The sequence below is a fragment of the Diceros bicornis genome, chromosome 13 (genome assembly GCF_020826845.1).
Source record: "Diceros bicornis minor isolate mBicDic1 chromosome 13, mDicBic1.mat.cur, whole genome shotgun sequence".
In the NCBI taxonomy this organism is placed as follows: domain Eukaryota; kingdom Metazoa; phylum Chordata; class Mammalia; order Perissodactyla; family Rhinocerotidae; genus Diceros; species Diceros bicornis.
The window spans coordinates 50,981,421-51,000,299 of record NC_080752.1 but is presented as its reverse complement, the minus strand read 5'-3'; the positions used below and the strand labels follow the sequence as shown (position 1 = coordinate 51,000,299).

General features: G+C 55.4%; 1 protein-coding gene across 1 annotated transcript in view; it reads left to right on the top strand.

Annotated features, from left to right (window-relative positions):
- Nucleotides 1-18,879, top strand: part of GRIK3 (glutamate ionotropic receptor kainate type subunit 3) — a 221,393-nt gene that overhangs the window by 153,762 nt on the left and 48,752 nt on the right. The window contains exons 6-9 of the mRNA XM_058553711.1: nt 7,674-7,847; nt 8,542-8,685; nt 14,316-14,423; nt 17,752-17,865. Of these exons, the coding sequence (XP_058409694.1) occupies nt 7,674-7,847; nt 8,542-8,685; nt 14,316-14,423; nt 17,752-17,865 (540 nt within the window). The remainder of the gene's footprint in view (nt 1-7,673; nt 7,848-8,541; nt 8,686-14,315; nt 14,424-17,751; nt 17,866-18,879) is intronic.

The following is an 18,879-nucleotide window of genomic DNA, read 5'->3' as shown; positions in this document are numbered from 1 at the left end:
TGGCCTTTTTGGTTTTAAGGAGCAGAACTCAGTCAAGCAACCTCAAGTCATTAGAGTTTGAGACTGAACCACCAGGACAAGAGCAGGCAGGGAGGGTGGTTCTGGATCCAAAATGACTCTGGACATCACGTGGATGATGGTCCCAACCATCCACACTGAGACTCAGCCCGTCTCTTCCCTTCTCCTCGCTGTAGCATTCCTCCCTCCCCCTGCTCCTGGTCTCTGCTCCCTCCTCGAAGTCTCTTTTGCTTGGAAACTTCAGCGCATCACAGCTGCCCTGGCTCGTCACATCTCAACTGACCATCCGTTCTACCTCTGACACTTCTCGCCACCTCTTTCTCTGAGTTTTTACCCACCTTCCCCAGGTCCAGTTGCTGACTGGCCAAGCACTAGTCAGTGTTTCTCAACAGGGCACCGTGTACAGATTTGGGGCTGGACGGTTCATCATTCCAGAATGTTCTACCCACCATAGAATGGTTAGCATCCCTGACCCCACTCATTAATTTCCAGGCTTGGTGACAAATAAATAAATGCCACCCCACATTTTCAAATGTCCCCAAGGTGGGGACTGGGTCATCAACCAGACTGTAGAAACCACCCTTGGGACAGGGGGCCACTCCTTGGCCAGTGAGCTGAGGTCTGGCAGTGGGAGGTGGCGTACAGTGGGCTCACAGAATCCGGACATGGTCACCAAGCAGAGGGGCTTGGGGCATTGGGAGGTCCCTTCAGAAGTGGCAGAAACAAACTCCACACGTCTCATTCCCCCACCCTGAGTATTGACCCTCGCCCACTCTGTCCACACAGAGCCTGTGGTTACACCCTCTCTGGGCCTTGTTCCCAGTCCCAGCTCCAAACATTCAATTAAAAGCATCTCCACCTGGCTCATGCCCCCATTCCAAGGCCAGAGGGGGTGTACCCTCAGGGAGCTGAGGGAACAGCTGGGCCAGAAGCTTCGGACCCTCAGCCCTGCAGCCTGGCTCAACCTTCCAGGCAAGACTCTGGAGAAGGTGTCACCCCCGTGACCCCAGTGCCCTCCACATTAATGCCATTGCCCAGTTGGAGGTCTGGAAGGAAAGTGCAGGGCAAGATCCTAGCGCCTGGGGGCCTTCTCTGCCCCGGACAGTGTCCACTCTCTTACTTTCTCATTTCCTAATCCAGTCATTCATTTACTCACTCATCCAGCAGCCCTGTGCAGATGCTCTCAAGGTCCCAGGTGCTGTGTAGCACTCGGCGGGGTGGGGGAGGGGATGTTTAGAGGCGGATCCAGCACAAAGCTCACCGGCTGGTAGGCTCCCTTCACACACACGAGGATCAAGCGCTCGATTCACCTCTCTGTCTCCAGGGCCCAGACAGCGCCTGGCACACCGTAGGTGCTCATTGATGCCTGAATGAATGAATGGATGAATGACTACAACACAAAGGAGAAAGTCATCAGTGAAGTTATCGACCTCCTCGTCATAGCAACAGTTAGGACCATGGGCTCTGGTGCCAGTCTGCCTGAGCTGGCATCGAGGTTCTCCCACTTCCTTGGGCAGGTTACCTGCCTCCCCGTGCCTCATTTCCCTTTCTATAAAACGGCCACAATAACAGTACTACTTGCCAGGGTTGTTATGCTGAGCACGAAATATGTCAGCAAAGCGCTGAGAAAAGTGCTTGGCATTTAGAACGACGTAAGAGTTAAATCGATTAATTAAATAACTCGTGCTTGTGTTTTCTCTGTACTCAGCATTCCCCATCTCATCCAAACCTCAGAACAACTCTCCGAAGGAGGTGTGACTCTCCCAGTTTTATGGAAAAGGAGAAACTGAGGCTCAGAGAGGTGACTCAGCGAGAAAGGGGCAGAGCAAGTATTTCTACCAGCTGGGAGCTGTCCAGCTCCGAAGCCCTCTGCTGACGCCTGTCATGCTGACAGCCCGTGTGAAGGGTTACCTCTGGCCGACTCTGATTCCACAGGCCGTGGTGGTCCAGACATGGTGATTGACACTAATGGGGACATCGGAGCCTGCACAAATCCCAGCTGGGCCCACACTTCACAGGTTCTAAAGCCCTTTCTCCACGTCGCTGATTTTCCTCTTCACAGGGCAGAGTTTGCACTCCCCGTTGATTGACAGGGAACCCTGGGACCAGAGAGGTTGAATGACCTGCCCAGAGTCTCACAGCAGATCAGTGATGGAGACCTTGGCTCCTGACTTCCAGTCTCGCCCATGGCTGTTCCAGCCCATTGCCCTTCCTCCCCATGCCCTCTGAGCGTCAGGGAGAGCGAGTCCTTCCGGGGAGGCACAGCCCTGCAATAGCAACAGTTCTGCAGTGGAGTATGTGTGTCGGGGCGGGCCTACCAGGGTCTCCCAGAAGCTCCCCACATGCCAGGGCATCAGCTGTGTCCCCTGAGTCCTCTCCCCCAGCCCAAGTCCTGCTCCCAGCCCCAGCTCCAGGATCCTCCTTCCAGGAGGATTGGCTAAGGACTCTGCCTCGTGATTCTGCCTCTTTCTGCCCATTGGTCAGCCATGGCTGTATTGGGGAGGGCAGTGGCATTTGGCATTGATCTCCTTCCCTTTAGGAAACCCACATCGCCAACTCTTCGCCTCTAAAACATTCTCCAAACTTGCTTCTCCCACGCAGAAGACATTTTAATTACCCCAGCTGCCATTATCTGTTGCAGCCAGCTTTGAGCCATTCCCAGATAACCCCGCGTTAATCGGCCCCAGCTGAGCCCCCGTACATGTCATGTGTACGTAAAAGCCTGGAGGTGAAAAAGGAATTATAATAAATTAATAGATAAGCAATCACAATTAATGCCACTTCCTGGCAGTAACAGTTATATCATGGGAAAGATATTTTCATGTCATTCCTTAAGGCGATGTTTTCCGAGCTTCAGCATCTACCCAGTCAGACCCATGGGGTGCTAATGAATTAGTCTATTATGTTATGCTGAATGTTTCTAAAAGGTCCCTCGTCGATACTGAATTCAGTGTGTCAACATTTGGCATCGAGAACAGCAACTTTTTGCCAGGCAGCAAGGTTGCGCACAGTTCACTGTGTACAGCCCTCAGGGTCTCAGCCCTGGGCAGTTTGGATAAAAAATGGAGCTGGACAAAGAGGCCTTTTTACTAGCTTCCTGTTATCACTGCTCTCACATCACAGGGGTGGTGCACTCGGTGCCACAAGCCCTATAACTCTTCGCAGCTAAGCCCAGGCTCAGGGCGACAGGGAAGAAGGTGACCCCAGCACTGCCGCCCCACTGTGCCCCCTCCCAGGCTGTGATTGGCTACAGGCATTGTGTAAGTGCCTACAGACCAAACACTGCATCTGGAGACTGGAAAGATTGCTGTCACCAGCACCCCAGCTCCCACTGAAGCCAGATGCCACCCTTCCCCTGTGTCTGGTTGGCCTCTGGTCCTAGAGGAGGGTAAACTGAGTCACGGAGGCCCCAGGCAGGCTAATGCTTTGGCATCTTGCAAGCCTTAGATATGAGGTCAACACTCAATTGGAGAAGAGGCTGAGCCTTATGCAGGGGCAGAGTGAGGAGGGTGCCCCCTGGGGGCAGAGTTCAGCTGTTTTTCCTTGGCCTCAGCTGTTCAACTGTGGCCCCAATTGGCATTCACCACTTTGCAAAACAAAATCCTTCCATCTCCCTAGACTCGCCTCCTTCAGAAGCGGGTTGGGTAAGATCTCTTGTTCCTGAAGAAGTCCCCTTGAGGGTCTCATCCTCCACCCCAGGCAATTTACCAAACCACTCCTAAGTTCCAGCCCCATAGAGAGTTTCCCCTGAAAGGAGGATGTGAAACGCTAGTGTCTCCATCCCAGAATCTTCTCAGCAATGTTTAGGTGCCCCAGAGAGCTACTCGTCTGACTGATTCTTCTTTCTACTTCGAGTGACAAGAGTATTTGGCTCAGGGTCTCATAGAGGAGACTCCTCTATGAGAGGAGATGTGTCTTCACATGGATGTGTCTACTGACAGTTGTTATCAGTGGGGTGAAATCTCAGAGGTCCCAGGAGAAGAGCAGAAGCACCCCTGACCCACCCTATCATGCATGTGTGGAAGAGTAGTCAGGGGAGGCTTCTGGGAAGAGGTGACACTTGAGCTGAATCTCAGAGCATAGCCCACCCAAGAAGGGCTGAGAAGACAGGCATTCTGGCCCGGGATAGGACTCACACAAAGGTGCTGGCCCAGGGACCAGAAGCTGCGTGACAGGGGCACGGGCCAGTGAGGAATGGGAAAGGGGGACGAAAATAGGTTGATGTTTTTGGGGCAAAAAATGGGAGGGGCCGGGAAGGATGGTGAGGCTGCCAGGGTGGAGAGCTCTGTAAACTATACTAAGGACTTTGCACTTTCTTTTGAGAAGGCAATAAGGAGCCATTGAAATATGTTAAGCCAGGGGTTAAGAAGGCTGCGTTTATCCTTCAGAAACACCCCTCTGAATGCTGCATGGAGGGCAACTGTAAAGTCCGGCGCACGTGAACTGGGGGCGGGGGGAGCATGCATCGTCATAGAGCAGAGTTTGGTGCCATTGCTCCCCAGCTGTGAAACTTTGAGCAAAAAACCTAACCTCTCTGCAACTCATTCCTTCCTCTAAAATGGGGTGATGACAGCACCCTCGTCAGGTGGAAATGTGAATTGAGTTAATACACATAAGGCCCTTAGAATAGTGCCTGCTGTTCTGAGGTTTCTAGGTGCACAGTAAATGGTAGCTCATCATGATTGTTTGTATATTGCAAAGAGGGGTAAGGCAGGAAGGACCCAGCTCATGTCTGCTGCTCTCCTCCAATAACCCGGTAATGCCCCTGGGGCATGAGTCCAATGGCTGTCACCACCTGCTGCCAGAGAAGGCAGAATGCAAATATTGTCAAACACTTACATACTTTCTACATGCCCCAGACATGTTCTAAGTACATCTCAACACATTTCTTCCTCATGACAACCCTATATGGTAGGTGCTGTCATCATCCCCATCTTGCAGATGAGGCAACTGAGGTAAGGAGAGTAGGTGAAGCTAGAACCCAGATGTCCTGGCCTCATGGTCTGTGCTTATAACCATCACCTGGGACCGCCTCAGGGAGCTGTACTCGGGGAGGAGCTGTGGGAAGAGAGGCCTCCTTCCGGGTGTGTCTCCCCGTCCTTCTGCTCCCCTCTGATTCCACAGGTATCCCCATCTACACCCAGACCCCTCTCTGTGTGTTTCCCATCACGAGTAATAGCTCAGATTACTGGCTTCTCAAAACACAGACTTACCAGACCCCAGACTCTCTGTGGTCTGTACTTTCCAAAAAAGCACCAAAGACCATTCCGATGCGTGTCTTGTGTTTGACAACCACTGGAGACACAAAGCACAGGGGTTTTTGAATAAGAGAATGGTGCACAACCAGCTCTCCAAAAGGGGAGAGAGACCCCGGATTTGTAGTGCTTGCCAATTCCCACGGTGTAAATACGCCCACCACGGCCAATATCAAGCCATCACCGTGACGTCACTGACAGCAGAGTCAGAAGGAGGTGCTAACAGTTAGCTCTCACAAGCCAGTGCAGCCGGCTCCAGAAACAGCCCTGGGGACAGATTCTGATCTGCCTTCTATGAGCTTTATGACCTTAAGCAAGTCACCTCACCCTCCTGACCCTGTTTCCTCATCTGTAAAAAGAGAATACTATTACATACCTACTGCACAGGGGGTCATGAGGATTACATGATATACTCCACATGCGGGGCTGAACACAGTGCCCACCCCCCACTCCCGACTGAGCCTGGGGCCATAGAGACATCCTCCGGCCAACTCAGTGGGGACCCCCCATGTGCTCAAGACCCTGCTTCCTGCTCCCACTCAGCCCCTTCCCCATCTCAAATCCTGGCCTAGAATCGGGGCCATATTTATTTGGGCAAAGCTGGGACCAAACTTTCTTGCCTGGGCTCCACTCTGCTCCAAGCCTCTCCCCTACTCCCTAAACCTTCCAAGGGGAAACCAACACAGTTCATTCTAGAAGGAGGCCATTTTGGGGGTGCAGGAGGAACGGGAGGAGTTTAGCATCAATTAGGAACATCTCAGGGACTAGAGGAAGCCAGCACAGTGTGAGAGAGCTGCCCTATGGGCTGCAGGCTTAATCGCTCATCATCTTTCCATGAGCCATCATCGATTTAACCAAAGCTGGGACTGTGATGGGGCTGGGTGTTCCTCCTTATGGCTGCAGCCGTGGAGAGACAAGTACAATGTCCCCAGCCACTCTCTCCCAGTGCGGGATGGAGTGACTGAGTCTAGGGACCCAGGAAAGAGGACGGGCTGGGGGCCAGGGTGGAAGGCAGCTTGGTGAGGGAAGAGTGTGGAGAAGAATAGACAGTAGATGAGCAGGAGCTCAGACAATGACCTTAAGTTTCCCCACTAGTGGGATGGGGCCAATCTAGATTATTATAGTATATTTTTTCAAAAAGTAAAAATCATGACTCTTATGCAAACATAGAACTAACGTATGTCAAAGATGGATCAACTCGTTCACAAGGGAACCAGTAGGATGTCAATGCTGGCTCAAAGAGATTTTGAGGAATTGAGTATTTCTTTGTGGGAAAAAGACAGAATAAGACTGCTAGGTTAGACACAAAATGGATTAATGTCCTACAGGGCAATAAAACCACGGCCTTGGGGATTATCTTTTCTAAGGGCAAAAATCTACTAGTGAACCTGGAGTCTGGGTCTTTAACCAGTAGCGGACAGTAAAGTCAAACCCACGTGAGTTCTCCTGGAATTACAGTCCTGGGCGGGCCTGGTGAACCAGGTTTCCATGCGACATTGAAAGGACATGCTGCTTTCCTTCTGCTTTATTTCCAAGGTTGGGGTAGGTCTTCTTAACAGGAGTTCTGCTCTGCCCCTCATGCTGCCACCCACCACCCCCTCTCCCCCTGCCGTCTCTTCTCAGCTCAGCATCTGGCTTCTCCTTCTGTGTCCCCCACCCCCGCCCCTTTGCCTCCTTCCCTCACCAGCCCAACTTGTCCTAGAGCTGGAGCTGCAGGAGGGGCTTAAGCTGGGCGGCCCTGTGCGCGAAGGCCGGTTTTCCTGGCCCTTAGGCCGGGGCCTGCCCATTGCACCAGACTGGACGTGACCCGGCCCACGGACAGGCAGGCTGACCACGGGTCAGCTGCTCCTAGCAGGAGGGGGTGAGGAGACCTGGCTTGTGACCTGGGGGACGAGGGGAGAGAAGAGGGCAGTAGTACGCCTTGAGTCCCCGGCCGAAAAGACTATTTTAAAATACTCTCTTTTACGGAATAAAATCCTCCCTTCAGCCTCCCTCTGGCTAACTCGGAGATAGCCAGACCCAGCGCCTTTGTCTTCCCAAAGCGGTCCTCCCCTATGGGAGGAAATGACCGTTATGCCTGTTATCAAGCTCCTTTGATGTTCCAGGCTGGACGTTTTATGTGAACTGCTTCAGTGGGTCCCGCAAAGGAGGCACGATCCCCATTTTGTAGATGAAGAAACAGGCTGAGCGACTTGCCCGAGGTCCGGCAGTGAGTCCATGGGGACAGCCACCAGGCAGAAGGGTGTCCAAGTCGACTCCGAGCCCAGTGCTCCCGTGGGTGCTGCGTCACCGCTGAGCCTCACCTCCCACTGGGCTCTATAGGGCGCTGCAGCCGCGGGCTCGGGGGCAACAGAGAGGTGGGGGCCGCCCTTTTATTTACACAAACTTCTCTCTCTCAAGGATCTTTATGCGTTAGACCTGGAGCCCTACCGCTACTCAGGGGTGAACCTGACGGGCTTCCGGATCCTCAATGTGGACAACCCCCATGTCTCGGCCATCGTGGAGAAGTGGTCCATGGAGCGGCTGCAGGCGGCTCCCCGGGCAGAGTCCGGCCTGTTGGACGGAGTGATGATGGTACGGCAGCCAGCGGGCCAGACCAGGGCTCCCCTCCTCCCTCCCTCCCTCCCTTCCTTCTTTCTCTCCTTCTCTCTTCCTTCCTCTCTTCCTCCCCTTCCTTTCTCTCTTCCTTCTCTTCTCCCTTCCTTTCTCCCACTTTACCTTTCTTCTCTCCCTCCTTCCTCCCAATTCCTCTCTTCCCTCTCAGTGCTTCCCTTCTTAAGACCTGCCACGTGTCAGCAAGACCTCAGACTAGGGGCCGGGGACACAAAGGAACCAGATACAGTCCCACCTCAAGGGTGGGGCGACAGGCATGAAAACGGATGGTTATAGCGAGCGGGGATAAGGACCACTGGGTCCCGGGCACGAGGACTTTCGGCGTGACCGGCAGAAGGCTGGGGAGGCAGGAAAGGAGAAGGTGTAGATGGGGCCTCGCAGCAGCAGGGACAATGGGATGGGGTGGAGGGACTGGCTGGAGAAGGTCTGAGCTGCAGAGGGTGGGAGTTGGGTGTCTGCAGAGCAGCAGAGTTAACACAAGTCTGGCCTCTCCCCGGGGGCAGGGACAAGGTCACCTCTCGGGCCTCAGGGCCTTTCCCTCAGCAGGACCCCCTGTGCCGGTGGTGGGGGAGGGGAAGGAGGACAGGGCAGGGTGGGCCGAGGACTCTCGGGGCTCGGGAGTCGCTCTCAGGCAGGCCCTGGGTCCCCCCTCCAGACCGACGCGGCCCTGCTCTACGACGCCGTCCACATCGTGTCTGTGTGCTACCAGCGGGCACCCCAGATGACCGTGAACTCCCTGCAGTGCCATCGGCACAAGGCCTGGCGCTTTGGCGGCCGTTTCATGAACTTCATCAAGGAGGTGAGTGCCCCCCGCATCCCCAGCACCGTCTCCTGCGGAGCGCTGGTGCTGCAGAGCTGCAGAGGTCAAAGGCCCAGGTTTGGGAGTCAGACAGACTCCGTTTCCAATCCACATGAACTTGGGCAAGTTGCCTCCCCTCTTTGAGCCTCAGTTTCCTTGGGTGAAAATGGCTCGACAGGACCAATGTTACAGGGTGACTGAGGGGCTAAGTCCTTAGAGCATTAGATGCTCAGTGGGTAGTCAGCATTGCCAGCAGGACGCAGCACGGGCTTTAAGGGACAACAGATGAGGGTCTTTGTCTCCAGCTGTGTGACCTCGGGCAAGCTAGAGAGACTTGCCGAGCCTTGATTGCCCCATCTGTAAAATGGGGTACAAGCATGCCCACCTCTCAGCGGTGCTGTCAAGATGAAATGAGACTCCATGTGGAAAGTGCCTAGTGCAGTGCGGGGGCAGAGCAGGCTCCGTAAATAGTAATCAGCCCCACACACTCCTCTTCACGTTGTGGACCCATCAGCCAACTTCCCAGCCAGGGTTCCACCGGGACCCAGCTCTCCTGGTGCTGTGGCAGCTGTGGAGACATCCCCTGATGGAGCTGATTCAGAGGAACCAGAGAGCGTGAAACCTGTCGTGCTGCCGGGAGGACAGCCGTGGAAGCACAGTGTCGACTTGTAATCTCAAAGGACTCTCCGTCACCGTGGCCCTTGTGAGCTAGGGATGGCAGTTTACTGTTCCCCTTTCACAGATGGGGGAAGCTGAGGCCTGGGCCTGCATCCTGGCTCCATCACAGCTGGCCCTGTGACTCTGGTGAGATGACTAACTCTTCGATCCTCAGTTTCCTCATCTGTGAAATGGAGATAGTAAGAGCGCCTGCCTCAAAGGAGTCTTGGGAAGACAGTGAAAAACCGTTCTCAAAGCACCTCACCCAGGGCCTGGGCAGAGTCAAACCCCAGCAAACGGTAGACGAAGGTGGCTCGAGGGGACAAAATCTGGGCAGGGTCATCCTGGGTCAGAGGGAGTGGCCTGTCCTGGGCCACACCATGTGCAGCTGGGGAAGGCCCTCTAGGAGGGCTCTGCATAGATGTTCTTGGTAGCGATGACCGTGGACCAGAACTGAAGCAGCCTGCCTTGGGGGTTCACTCATTTATGCAACAGCTGTTTGTGGGCACCTGCTGGGTGCCAGGCACTAAGCTGGCACCAGGGACCCAGCGGGGCTGAAACAGATGACCCTGCTCTACAGAGCTCCCGGCCCAGGGAGGAGGCCGACAGCAATCAGGTCGTCACATTAATGAGGGCAGTCCTACTCGCAAGGGCGGGCAGTGTTGTGAGAGCAAATAACAAACAAACTGCCATCAGATCCTCGGCGGACGGGGCACCTTCCAGTAGGTCACGAGCTCACCGTGACACTCGGGATGAGGCCAGTGCCAGCTCCTCCTGCGTTCCGGAACAACACTAAGAGGAATATGGATGGGACACAGGCTTCAGAGTTTGACCCTCGTGCCTTTAAAGGTTGTCTCTACCTCTTCCGAGCTGTGTGGCTTTAGACAAGTTCTTGGATACCTCTGAGCGTGAGTTTCCTCATCCGGCAAACACCGTCTCATAGTCACTGTGAGGGAGCAGTTAAGACCTTGGCACCAGTTCCCTCATCCCTGGAAGGGGCTCCAGGATCCGGTATTCTGGTATAAGAGGACCATGATGGTCTCTTCTCATCCAGCGCCTCAAAACTGCAGAGGAAGTCGACTGTCCAATGCCCTGAGCAAGGCCTGGCTGGCCTTGGTGACCATCAGCTTGTTCTCAGGGAACTCCGAGGCCTGCCTCCAAGCCTCCTTCCTCGGCAGGCCTCCAACTGAGTAGCCAGAGGCCCGCGTGAGCGTCTCGGTGACCCAGGCCTCAATCCTGGGACCCTTAGGGGCCAGACAAAAGTGGCTTTGAATCTTACCCCCTTTTTAGCTCTGTGACCCTAGCCAGCTACTGAACCTCTCTGTGCCTCAGGTCCTCCTCCGTATGATGGAGATAATGCTAGGGTTGTTGTAGGAATAAGCGAGTTATGGTGTGTGTAGCACTTAGGACAGAGCCCAGCCCAGAGTGAGTGCTGGACCGACTGGCTGCTATCACATACTATTATGTCTGTCCTCACAACTGTCATCACTATGGCTTCTGTTTCCAGAAGCCAAACACTATGGTGTGTTTCCAGCTAAAGAGGATCTCTGGGCCACATAGCTTTGGAGACCCCCACGCTGTTCACCCCTCATTCCTTGGAATGCTTGAGGCTCAGCCATGAAGGCCAGAGGGAAGCAGATTCGCCACTGCCCACGCCATAGAAAGGGGGGCCCCTTTCTCCCTCCTGGGGCTGACTGGCCCACGTTGGTGCACCTGGCCCTCCTGTTTCCTGGTCCCCAGCCCAGTGAATGGCCCTCACCTCTCGCACTTCCTTACACAGCCCTTTCCAAAACATCATCTTACCTCCATTTTAGGGCATGGAGACCGAAGCCTGGAGCAGCCACGTGGCCCCCCAGCTGGCCACGACCAGGACCCAGGTGCCCTGCCTGAGCCCAGCACACAGTCTCCCTCAGACCATTTCCGAGTTGCCCGTCTCCCCATCTGACTGCGTGACAGTAAATCATTTTAAAGACTTGGCATTTCTGAGAGGAGCTGGAAAATACCAGGCCGGAGTTCAGAGCGTGTGAAGCATCTTTCATTTAGCGAGTCCTCAGCGGCGGCTGGAGGGGGCGGGCGGGCCGGAAAATGTCACAGGGAGGAGCTGCCAGCAGCTCCCTGCCCTGGCCCTGCCCACCCGCCCACAGACAGGCCGTGCACCTGCTGGCATTTAATTCCTCTGTAGCTGACAAGGAGAAAGCGCTCTCTCAGAGTGCAGGTCTGAAAGGCACCTGGGGCCAGGAGATAGCCCGAGGGTGCGGGCCAGCAGAGGAGGGGAGGGCAGAGGGACTGGAGAGCCAGCCTCAGGGAAGCTGCACCTCCCTGTGAAGTCATGAACAGTGGTCTTCACCTTCTCTGATGCCTCTTTTAATCTCCGTCCCCAAACCCCGCCTCCAGCTCCTTGGGCTCCCTCAATCTCTCCACTCGACTTGGGCACCATGACCCCAAGCTCTTCAGCTCTGCTCCTGCAGAGAGGGCTCTGCCCTGCACCGCCATCACTTGGGACCTGCATAGCTCAGTCCCTCTTTGAGCCTCAGTGTCCATGACTGTAAGATGGGGGTAATGATGACACCCACCTGGCAGGATTGTGATGAGAACTATGTGAGCTCATGTAGGGAAGCTTAGCCCTCTGTGACAGGGTTCCTATGAGGCCTTGGGCCTTGGACCACATGACCGCCCCTCTCCCGCAGCCAAGGGCCAGCCCTGGTCCAAGGAAGCTCCCTGGAGGGAAGCAACAGAGGAGAAATAATAGTGTATACCACTTAGGAGGGATTGTATATGCCAGGCCCTGTGCTGAGCCTTTATACACCTTTATAACCCCTGTGGAGTAGGTGATTTTCCCCTTCCTGACACTCAGAGAGGTTAGACCCCTTGTGCAAAAGCCCACCTTCTATCCCCTTTTCTTTTTTTTTTTTGTGAGGAAGATCAGCCCTGAGCTAACATCCATGCTAATCCTCCTCTTTTTTGCTGAGGAAGACCGGCTCTGAGCTAACATCTATTGCCAATCCTCCTCATTTATTTTTTCTTTTTTTTTCCGCCCCCAAAGCCCCCAGTAGATAGCTGTACGTCATAGTTGCACATCCTTCTAGTTTCAGTATGTGGGACGCGGCCTCAGCATGGCCGGAGAAGCGGTGCGTCGGTGCGCGCCCGGGATCCGAACCCGGGCCGCCAGTAGCGGAGCGCGCGCACTTAACTGCTAAGCCATGGGGCCGGCCCTATCCCCTTTTCTTTTACAGCCTCCCAGGCGCTGCCCCTCCGCCTGAGCTAGTGTAGCCATTTGCCTGTCGACACATTGATCCGGAAGCCTTTACAGGGCCTTTGAGCTGCCCAAGTGCTTGGTGATCCCCGAGGGTTTTAGTTTGGGATCTACAGATAGGCCTCCAGGGATCTGTGAACTTGTGTGTCACATTGTGAGTGTAAGCGGGGTGGTGCCGGAGACATTCTCTCAGGGGGAGGCCAGAAGCCTTCTTCAGAACCTGCAAGGGACCATGGCCCCAGGGGAATTAGGAACCCCATGTGGCAGAGCAAGGACTCCGATACGATATTCCAACCCACGTGCTCTGCACCGTCTCCCCCACCGTCTCTGGTCCAGTCGGCTGTGTGAGCCCCCAGCCTTCCTAGGTCCCCCAGGACTCCAGGATGTGTGGGTCTGTTCTTCTCCCAGACACAGAGAGCCCTGGCTCTCGGGCGTTTTCCTGTGTGCGGCTGCCTGCTAACTCTGAGGAGGTGGGAGAGGAGGGCACCGCTGTAGCCTGAGGGGCGGGGTCCTGGGACCGAGCTCCAGTTTGGCTCTGCCTCATTTACTCTGAACTTGGGGACCCCCTCCGGACCTCCTTCCTCCTCTGTCAAGTGGGGACCATGACCTTCGCCAGGCCCACCTCCTGGGGCCACTGTGGAGGTTGTGTGACATGAGCAGGCAGGAAGTAGAGCGAATGCTCTGGGCCCACAGAGGACAGATATCTAGAACAGGAGTTGACAAACATTTTCTGTAAAGGGCCAGAGAGTAAATGTTTGGGGCTTTGCAGGCTAGTCTGTCTCTGTGGCAACCATTGAACTCCCCAGTTGCAGCGCAGAAGCAGCTGAAGACGATACGTAAACACACGTAGGCCTGGCTGTGAGCTAATAAACCGTTTCCGAAATCAGGCAGCGGGCCCATTTGGGCCGCCCGTCATAGTTTGCCAACCTCTGACCTAGAAGATGGGGTCCTGTACCTTCTCTGACCCCTGCCTGCCTCTCTCTGTGTTCACGATGCTAATGACAATAAAAAATAACAAAAGCTACTCCTTATTCAGGGCTCAGGTTGTACCAGGCACGGTTCTAAGTATTTTACAAGACTTGGCTCATTTCACCCTCATAGCATTTTTATAAGATGGGTGCTATTATTAGTTCCATTTTATAGATGAGGAAACTGAGGCAGCAATGTTAAATGAAATCCCCAAGGTCACGTGGCTAACTGTGGTTGAACCAGCAATCTGACCCGAGTTCTTAACCATGACAGGTGCAGAGCTGGGTCTGGGGCTGGTGGTGTGACCCTCTGTATCTCCCCTGGCTGTCTGGGGGCTACCCCAAGGGTCTGGCTTTCCAGCCAGGGCCGGCTTGCCCTCTTGTCTTTCTGCCCCTCGGCAGGTCTTGCCTGCCCCGGCTCTGCCCGCCCGCCTCCTTGCCCCTCTCTGGGGACCTGACCTGGCTCCTCCTTCTCATGGCTTTGAGGCGGGGGCTCGTTTGAGCACATCCGAGATCGATGTTGTACACAAGAAGGTGCAAGTGTAAAGCTGGCTAAAGAGCATAATAGAATTTATGGAAATCGCTGGCTCGCACCACAGCCCAGGCAATGATGGAGGTGATTATTAATTAATCATGGTCTTGGGGGAACAGTATCAGTGCAAGGAGTAATTAAAATGAAGCATCGTACAGTTGTACCGAATGATGATTTATGAGCCCGAGGAATTGCCGCTCTGCCCTCTTTCCTCCGGCAGGCTCAATGGGAAGGATTAACTGGACGGATTGTTTTCAACAAAACCAGTGGCTTACGGACGGATTTCGATCTGGACATCATCAGCCTGAAGGAGGATGGCCTGGAGAAGGTGCGTGGGCTCCAGAGCGGGAACTCAGGCAGAGGAGCAGGGGCCCCCTAAGTTCGCTACAACAGACCCCAGGTGAAGGCCCAGAGGGAGGGGGCAAGCCCCAATCCAGCTGCCCCCTTGGGGCTCGACGTGATCCAGTGTGGCCTGTGCCTTAGCCCTTCAGACAACTCGAACCCCTGGTCAGAATGGAGGGCACAGAACCAGTGGCCTGGCCAGGGTAGACTCCCAAACTATTACCCTGCAAGCAACGGCCATCAGGGATGCTTAGCTGGGAAAAGAAATGAAAGGCTCTTGGGGCAGACAGACTGTAAGTCCCTGCAGGGCTGTCATGGGGCAGAGGGACAGACATGTCCTTGGGTCAGAGAAATTTTCTAATGACCAGGGGGTCTCTGCTGGGGGCATAGTGAGCTCATTGTCACTGGAGGCATTTAAGCAAAGTTGGAACAAAGTGATTGCTTGTCTGGGAGGCTGGAGGGGACTCTTACCATTGGAGAGAAGTTGAAGCACGTGGATTCTGAACTTCCCACTCTGGGCTTCTGTGATTCCAGGGAGTTTGGACGAAGAGAGCAGGCCCGCCTGGGTCTGGGGCCTCCCCCCTGGCTTCCATAGAAATGTTTGTACTGAGGCTGGTTATGATCCCTGGGAACCTTCAGCATATTCTATCAAAGTCAGACTGCTGGGCTGAGAAGGAGGATTTAACATTAGCCCCCAGTTCTCAGCGTCCCCTGGGACCTCAGAGCGGGAGTCTCAGCCACACCCTCTGCCACAGCAGGCTGGTCCCTGGGAGACACCAGAGCACCTCTCCAACCCTGGTAGTGGGGCGTATGAAATGCAGGGAGCAGAGGCCAGGAAGTGGAGGGGCCAGCTCTGATGCCTATGGGCCTTCAGGAGTCTTTGATTCCTCTCCTCCCCCTCCCCACTGGTTCAGGCCTCCTCCTTGGATTATTTTAGCACCCCTGCCTGGCCTCCCACCTCCACTCCTGAGCCCTCCAGCCACCCCTAGCCTGCACACAGATGAAGCTTCCCAAAGCAGAGCTCTCCCCTGCTCTGAAACTGCCCATGGCTCCCCAATGCCGAGTCATTAGCTTCAGCCGTTCACCCCAGCCATTAAGGGTCTCCAAGAAATGCCCCACTTGCCTCTCCAAGCCTAGTCTCTGCTGCCCCCCGTGGCCCAGTCACACTCCCTTCCCCTGCACCTCTGGGTCTTTGCCCACACGATCGCCCTGTTGCAGGAGTAGCCTCTGTCTCCTTGGTTCATTCCCGCAGGCACGGCCCTGCCTCTGCCTGGGTTGCATCTGGTGGCCAAGGTTACTCCATTCACTCCTGAGTTTCCCACAGACTCGTGGGGCCACCGTGCTGGGGAGGGGCGGCCGGGGAAACTTCACCATTCCTCTGCAACTCATTCATCCGCATGGTCCCTTCAGGACAGGTGCTGTGGCCTCTGCTCCTAAGATCTTCGAGGCCAGTTGGTGCAACCCCATACAGACTATACGAGTTCTCATCAAGCAGTCTTCCTGCTTCTGCTTAAACCCCTCAGTGCTGGGGCGCTCCCTCCCTCCTCTGGCGTACTACTGAAATCGTTTTCACTCAAGTAGTCTCATTTTTGCTCCTCAGCTATCCATCTCTGGGGATAACCTAAAATTCTGAGGATGGCAATGAAATGGCACGTGTGCCACCACTTCCCGCTCCCATGCCCATAGCAGGCATCAGTAACTGATCATCAGAGCACTCTTTCCGTCTCAACCCACCCGCAGCATCCTTCTCCCAATAGCCCTCCTGGCAACTGGTACATATTGACCATAGCTAGTACTCAAGAAAAGCTCTTTACTGCACCCGGACAGAGGCTGACCTGCAGAGGCGCCCGCAGAGGCTCCTGGCTGCAGCACCCAGCCTGTGGGCAGGGAGCCTCTGCAGGCTGGACCCTCCTCAGTGCTAACTGTTCTCATGGCCCCACCGCGCCTGGTGTCCAGCAGGGCATGCCGTCGGAGCTCAGTAGACGCTTGCTGGGGCAGGGGCTCCTGCTGTTCATTTGGCCTTCAGACAGAGGTTTGTGGAGCGCCTCCTGTGCCCAGGCGTGCTGCTAGGGACCCTCGTACAGAGCTCGGCCCACTTGTCTCCTTGTCTCCTCTCCTCTTGGCTCTGGGGGGTCGGCATAGACCCTGCCTGGGGAGGGTGTGAGCCCCCACGCACAGCCACTCTGCCTCTCCTGTCATCACTTCTGTTTGCTAAGCCGGGTCATAGCTGATCCAGCCAGCTCCAGCCGGTGGCTTTGGGAGGATTAAGGCAGAATTACCCGAGCATAATTACATGTCTCTCTGCTATCTGCTTTGCACAGCTCTCTTAATGGGATGTTTGCAAATGGCCTCTTGTTTAATTGATTAGGTTTCCCGAGTGCCCCCCCAACTGGGCCAAGGACAGAGTGGGCGTGCCGAGCCTTCCTCGAGAGAGAGGAGCTGAGATGGCGGCAAAGCTGGGCAGAGTTGGGTCCAAAAGGACCTTCCAGAGGCCCAGAGCTTTAGCGCAGTTTGTGAACTTGATCTTCCCTTGCATCCCTCCGGCCTCAGGCCTGGTTTCAACAAGGGCACTGTGGGGACAGAGATTATGCCACCTCAACCGGGGTATCTGCCAACTTTGGAAGTAAAACCACGAAGCAAACTGCCTTCAAATCCAGCAGCATCCCAGACTCCAATAGAACTCTGTTCCACTCCCCGCCCAAAACAGCTACAGAGAGCAGCCTCCTGCCCATCCTGCCTTCCTGCACATGACACCTCGTCCGTTTACCCACTCATTCCACAAATGCTTAGTGAATCTCCCTTGCTCCAGGCCCTGTCTGGGGCTTTGGGGGGCGTCTGGCTCCAGAGCTGGCACTGGCACTGAGACCTGGTGAGTGAGCAGCTGGGGGTCCAGAGTCTTCCCCAGGAGGTGGGAGGCCCACCAGGCTCGGAGCGACTCTGTCCCAGGGCAGGACCTGGCTTTGACCCGGGACCCCTGACTTCCTCATGGCACCTGCTACACCCCACACGGGCTCCCACTGAGGTCCCCGGGGCTGTCTGTACTCCGTTCATCTTCTCCCTCCACATTGTCCCTTCCAGCTGTGATGGGTTTGCCAGCAAGGGAGAGGAGGCAGAATTCAGAAGACTTGACCCCATGGGGCCCTCCTCCTGGAAGGAAGGTGGCAGCGGGGTTGTCAGAAAGGTTCGCTCAAAACATGTTAGCGACGACGATGATGCTCATGAAGAATGAACGAGACAATGGGCTTGTTGGTGTGGAGAAAGGATGGAGAGACTGAGGACTTAGCCTCCTGTTCTCCGTCTGTCTGTCCATCCAGGTTGGAGTGTGGAGTCCTGCCGAGGGGCTCAACATCACGGAGGTCGCCAAAGGCCGAGGCCCTAACGTCACCGACTCTCTGACAAACAGGTCACTCATTGTCACCACAGTGCTGGTAAGAGCCTACAGCCCCGCAGGAGGGACTATCTGACCTGGGGGCGGGCTGGCCATCAAGGCTGGAAAGACCCCTCTGTCGCCCCACCCAGCATAGACTGGACACCTCTTAGAGGCTGCTGGGAGGCTGGAAGACGGGGGAGATGGAGATGCAGGAAGGTGGAAACATTTAGGGTCCCTCAGAAAGCCCTCGGAGAGCAGCTCTACTCATGGGCACAGGCCAGAGACCCCAGGGGTTGACTGAGCCGCCTCTTCCCAAAAGCAGAGCCGGCCTGAGACCCGCTTGGCCAGCCCTTCTGCAGCAGCCTGTGTGTTTGCATCTGACCCCCACCCACCCCTGAGCCCCTGAGGCCTGAGTAGGAACCATGAGGGGGCGGCAGGAAGGAGGGTTAACCTGCCCTCTGCGCCAGGACTCAGGGTCCACCTCCTCCACCTCAGTTCCTAGGGAAAAGGCCGTCCCACTGGTCCCCCCAGCTGTGGTGCATGCTGTGGCCACACCTGGAGCACCCAGCGGGGGCTGGGAGCCCACACATGCCACACTCCACAGTGTCCCGTCCCGAGGGCTCTCGGCCACGGCCACTCTCCCTGCCACCCTCTCTGCATTCCCCAAGGCTGTGTAGTGCCTCCTTCTTCCGAACATTTCAACCCAGGAGTGGCTCTTGGGGTCTCCCAGGCTTTCTGCACCTTGGAACTCAGGGTGGGCAAGAGGACACACCCAGGTCGCTGCCCTCCTTGACTGACGGAACTGTGCCTGTTCTACGTGCGCCACCCCCTCCAGGAAGGCCTCCAGGGTGTCTGGAGGCTCAGCACCAACCTCTGGAGATACAGCACTGCTCTTGGGGGCCTAAGCTGGGCCATATTTGGGGGAGACAGCCTGGTGGATTCTGACCAAAGACCCTTTGAGGACAATTCTGGCCCTGGTCAGCTTTTCCTTAAAATAAAGCCAATATGTTTGTAAGGATCACGGGCTGAGGTCATTCTCCACAAAAAAAGGGAACTCAACCCGGTTTGGAGC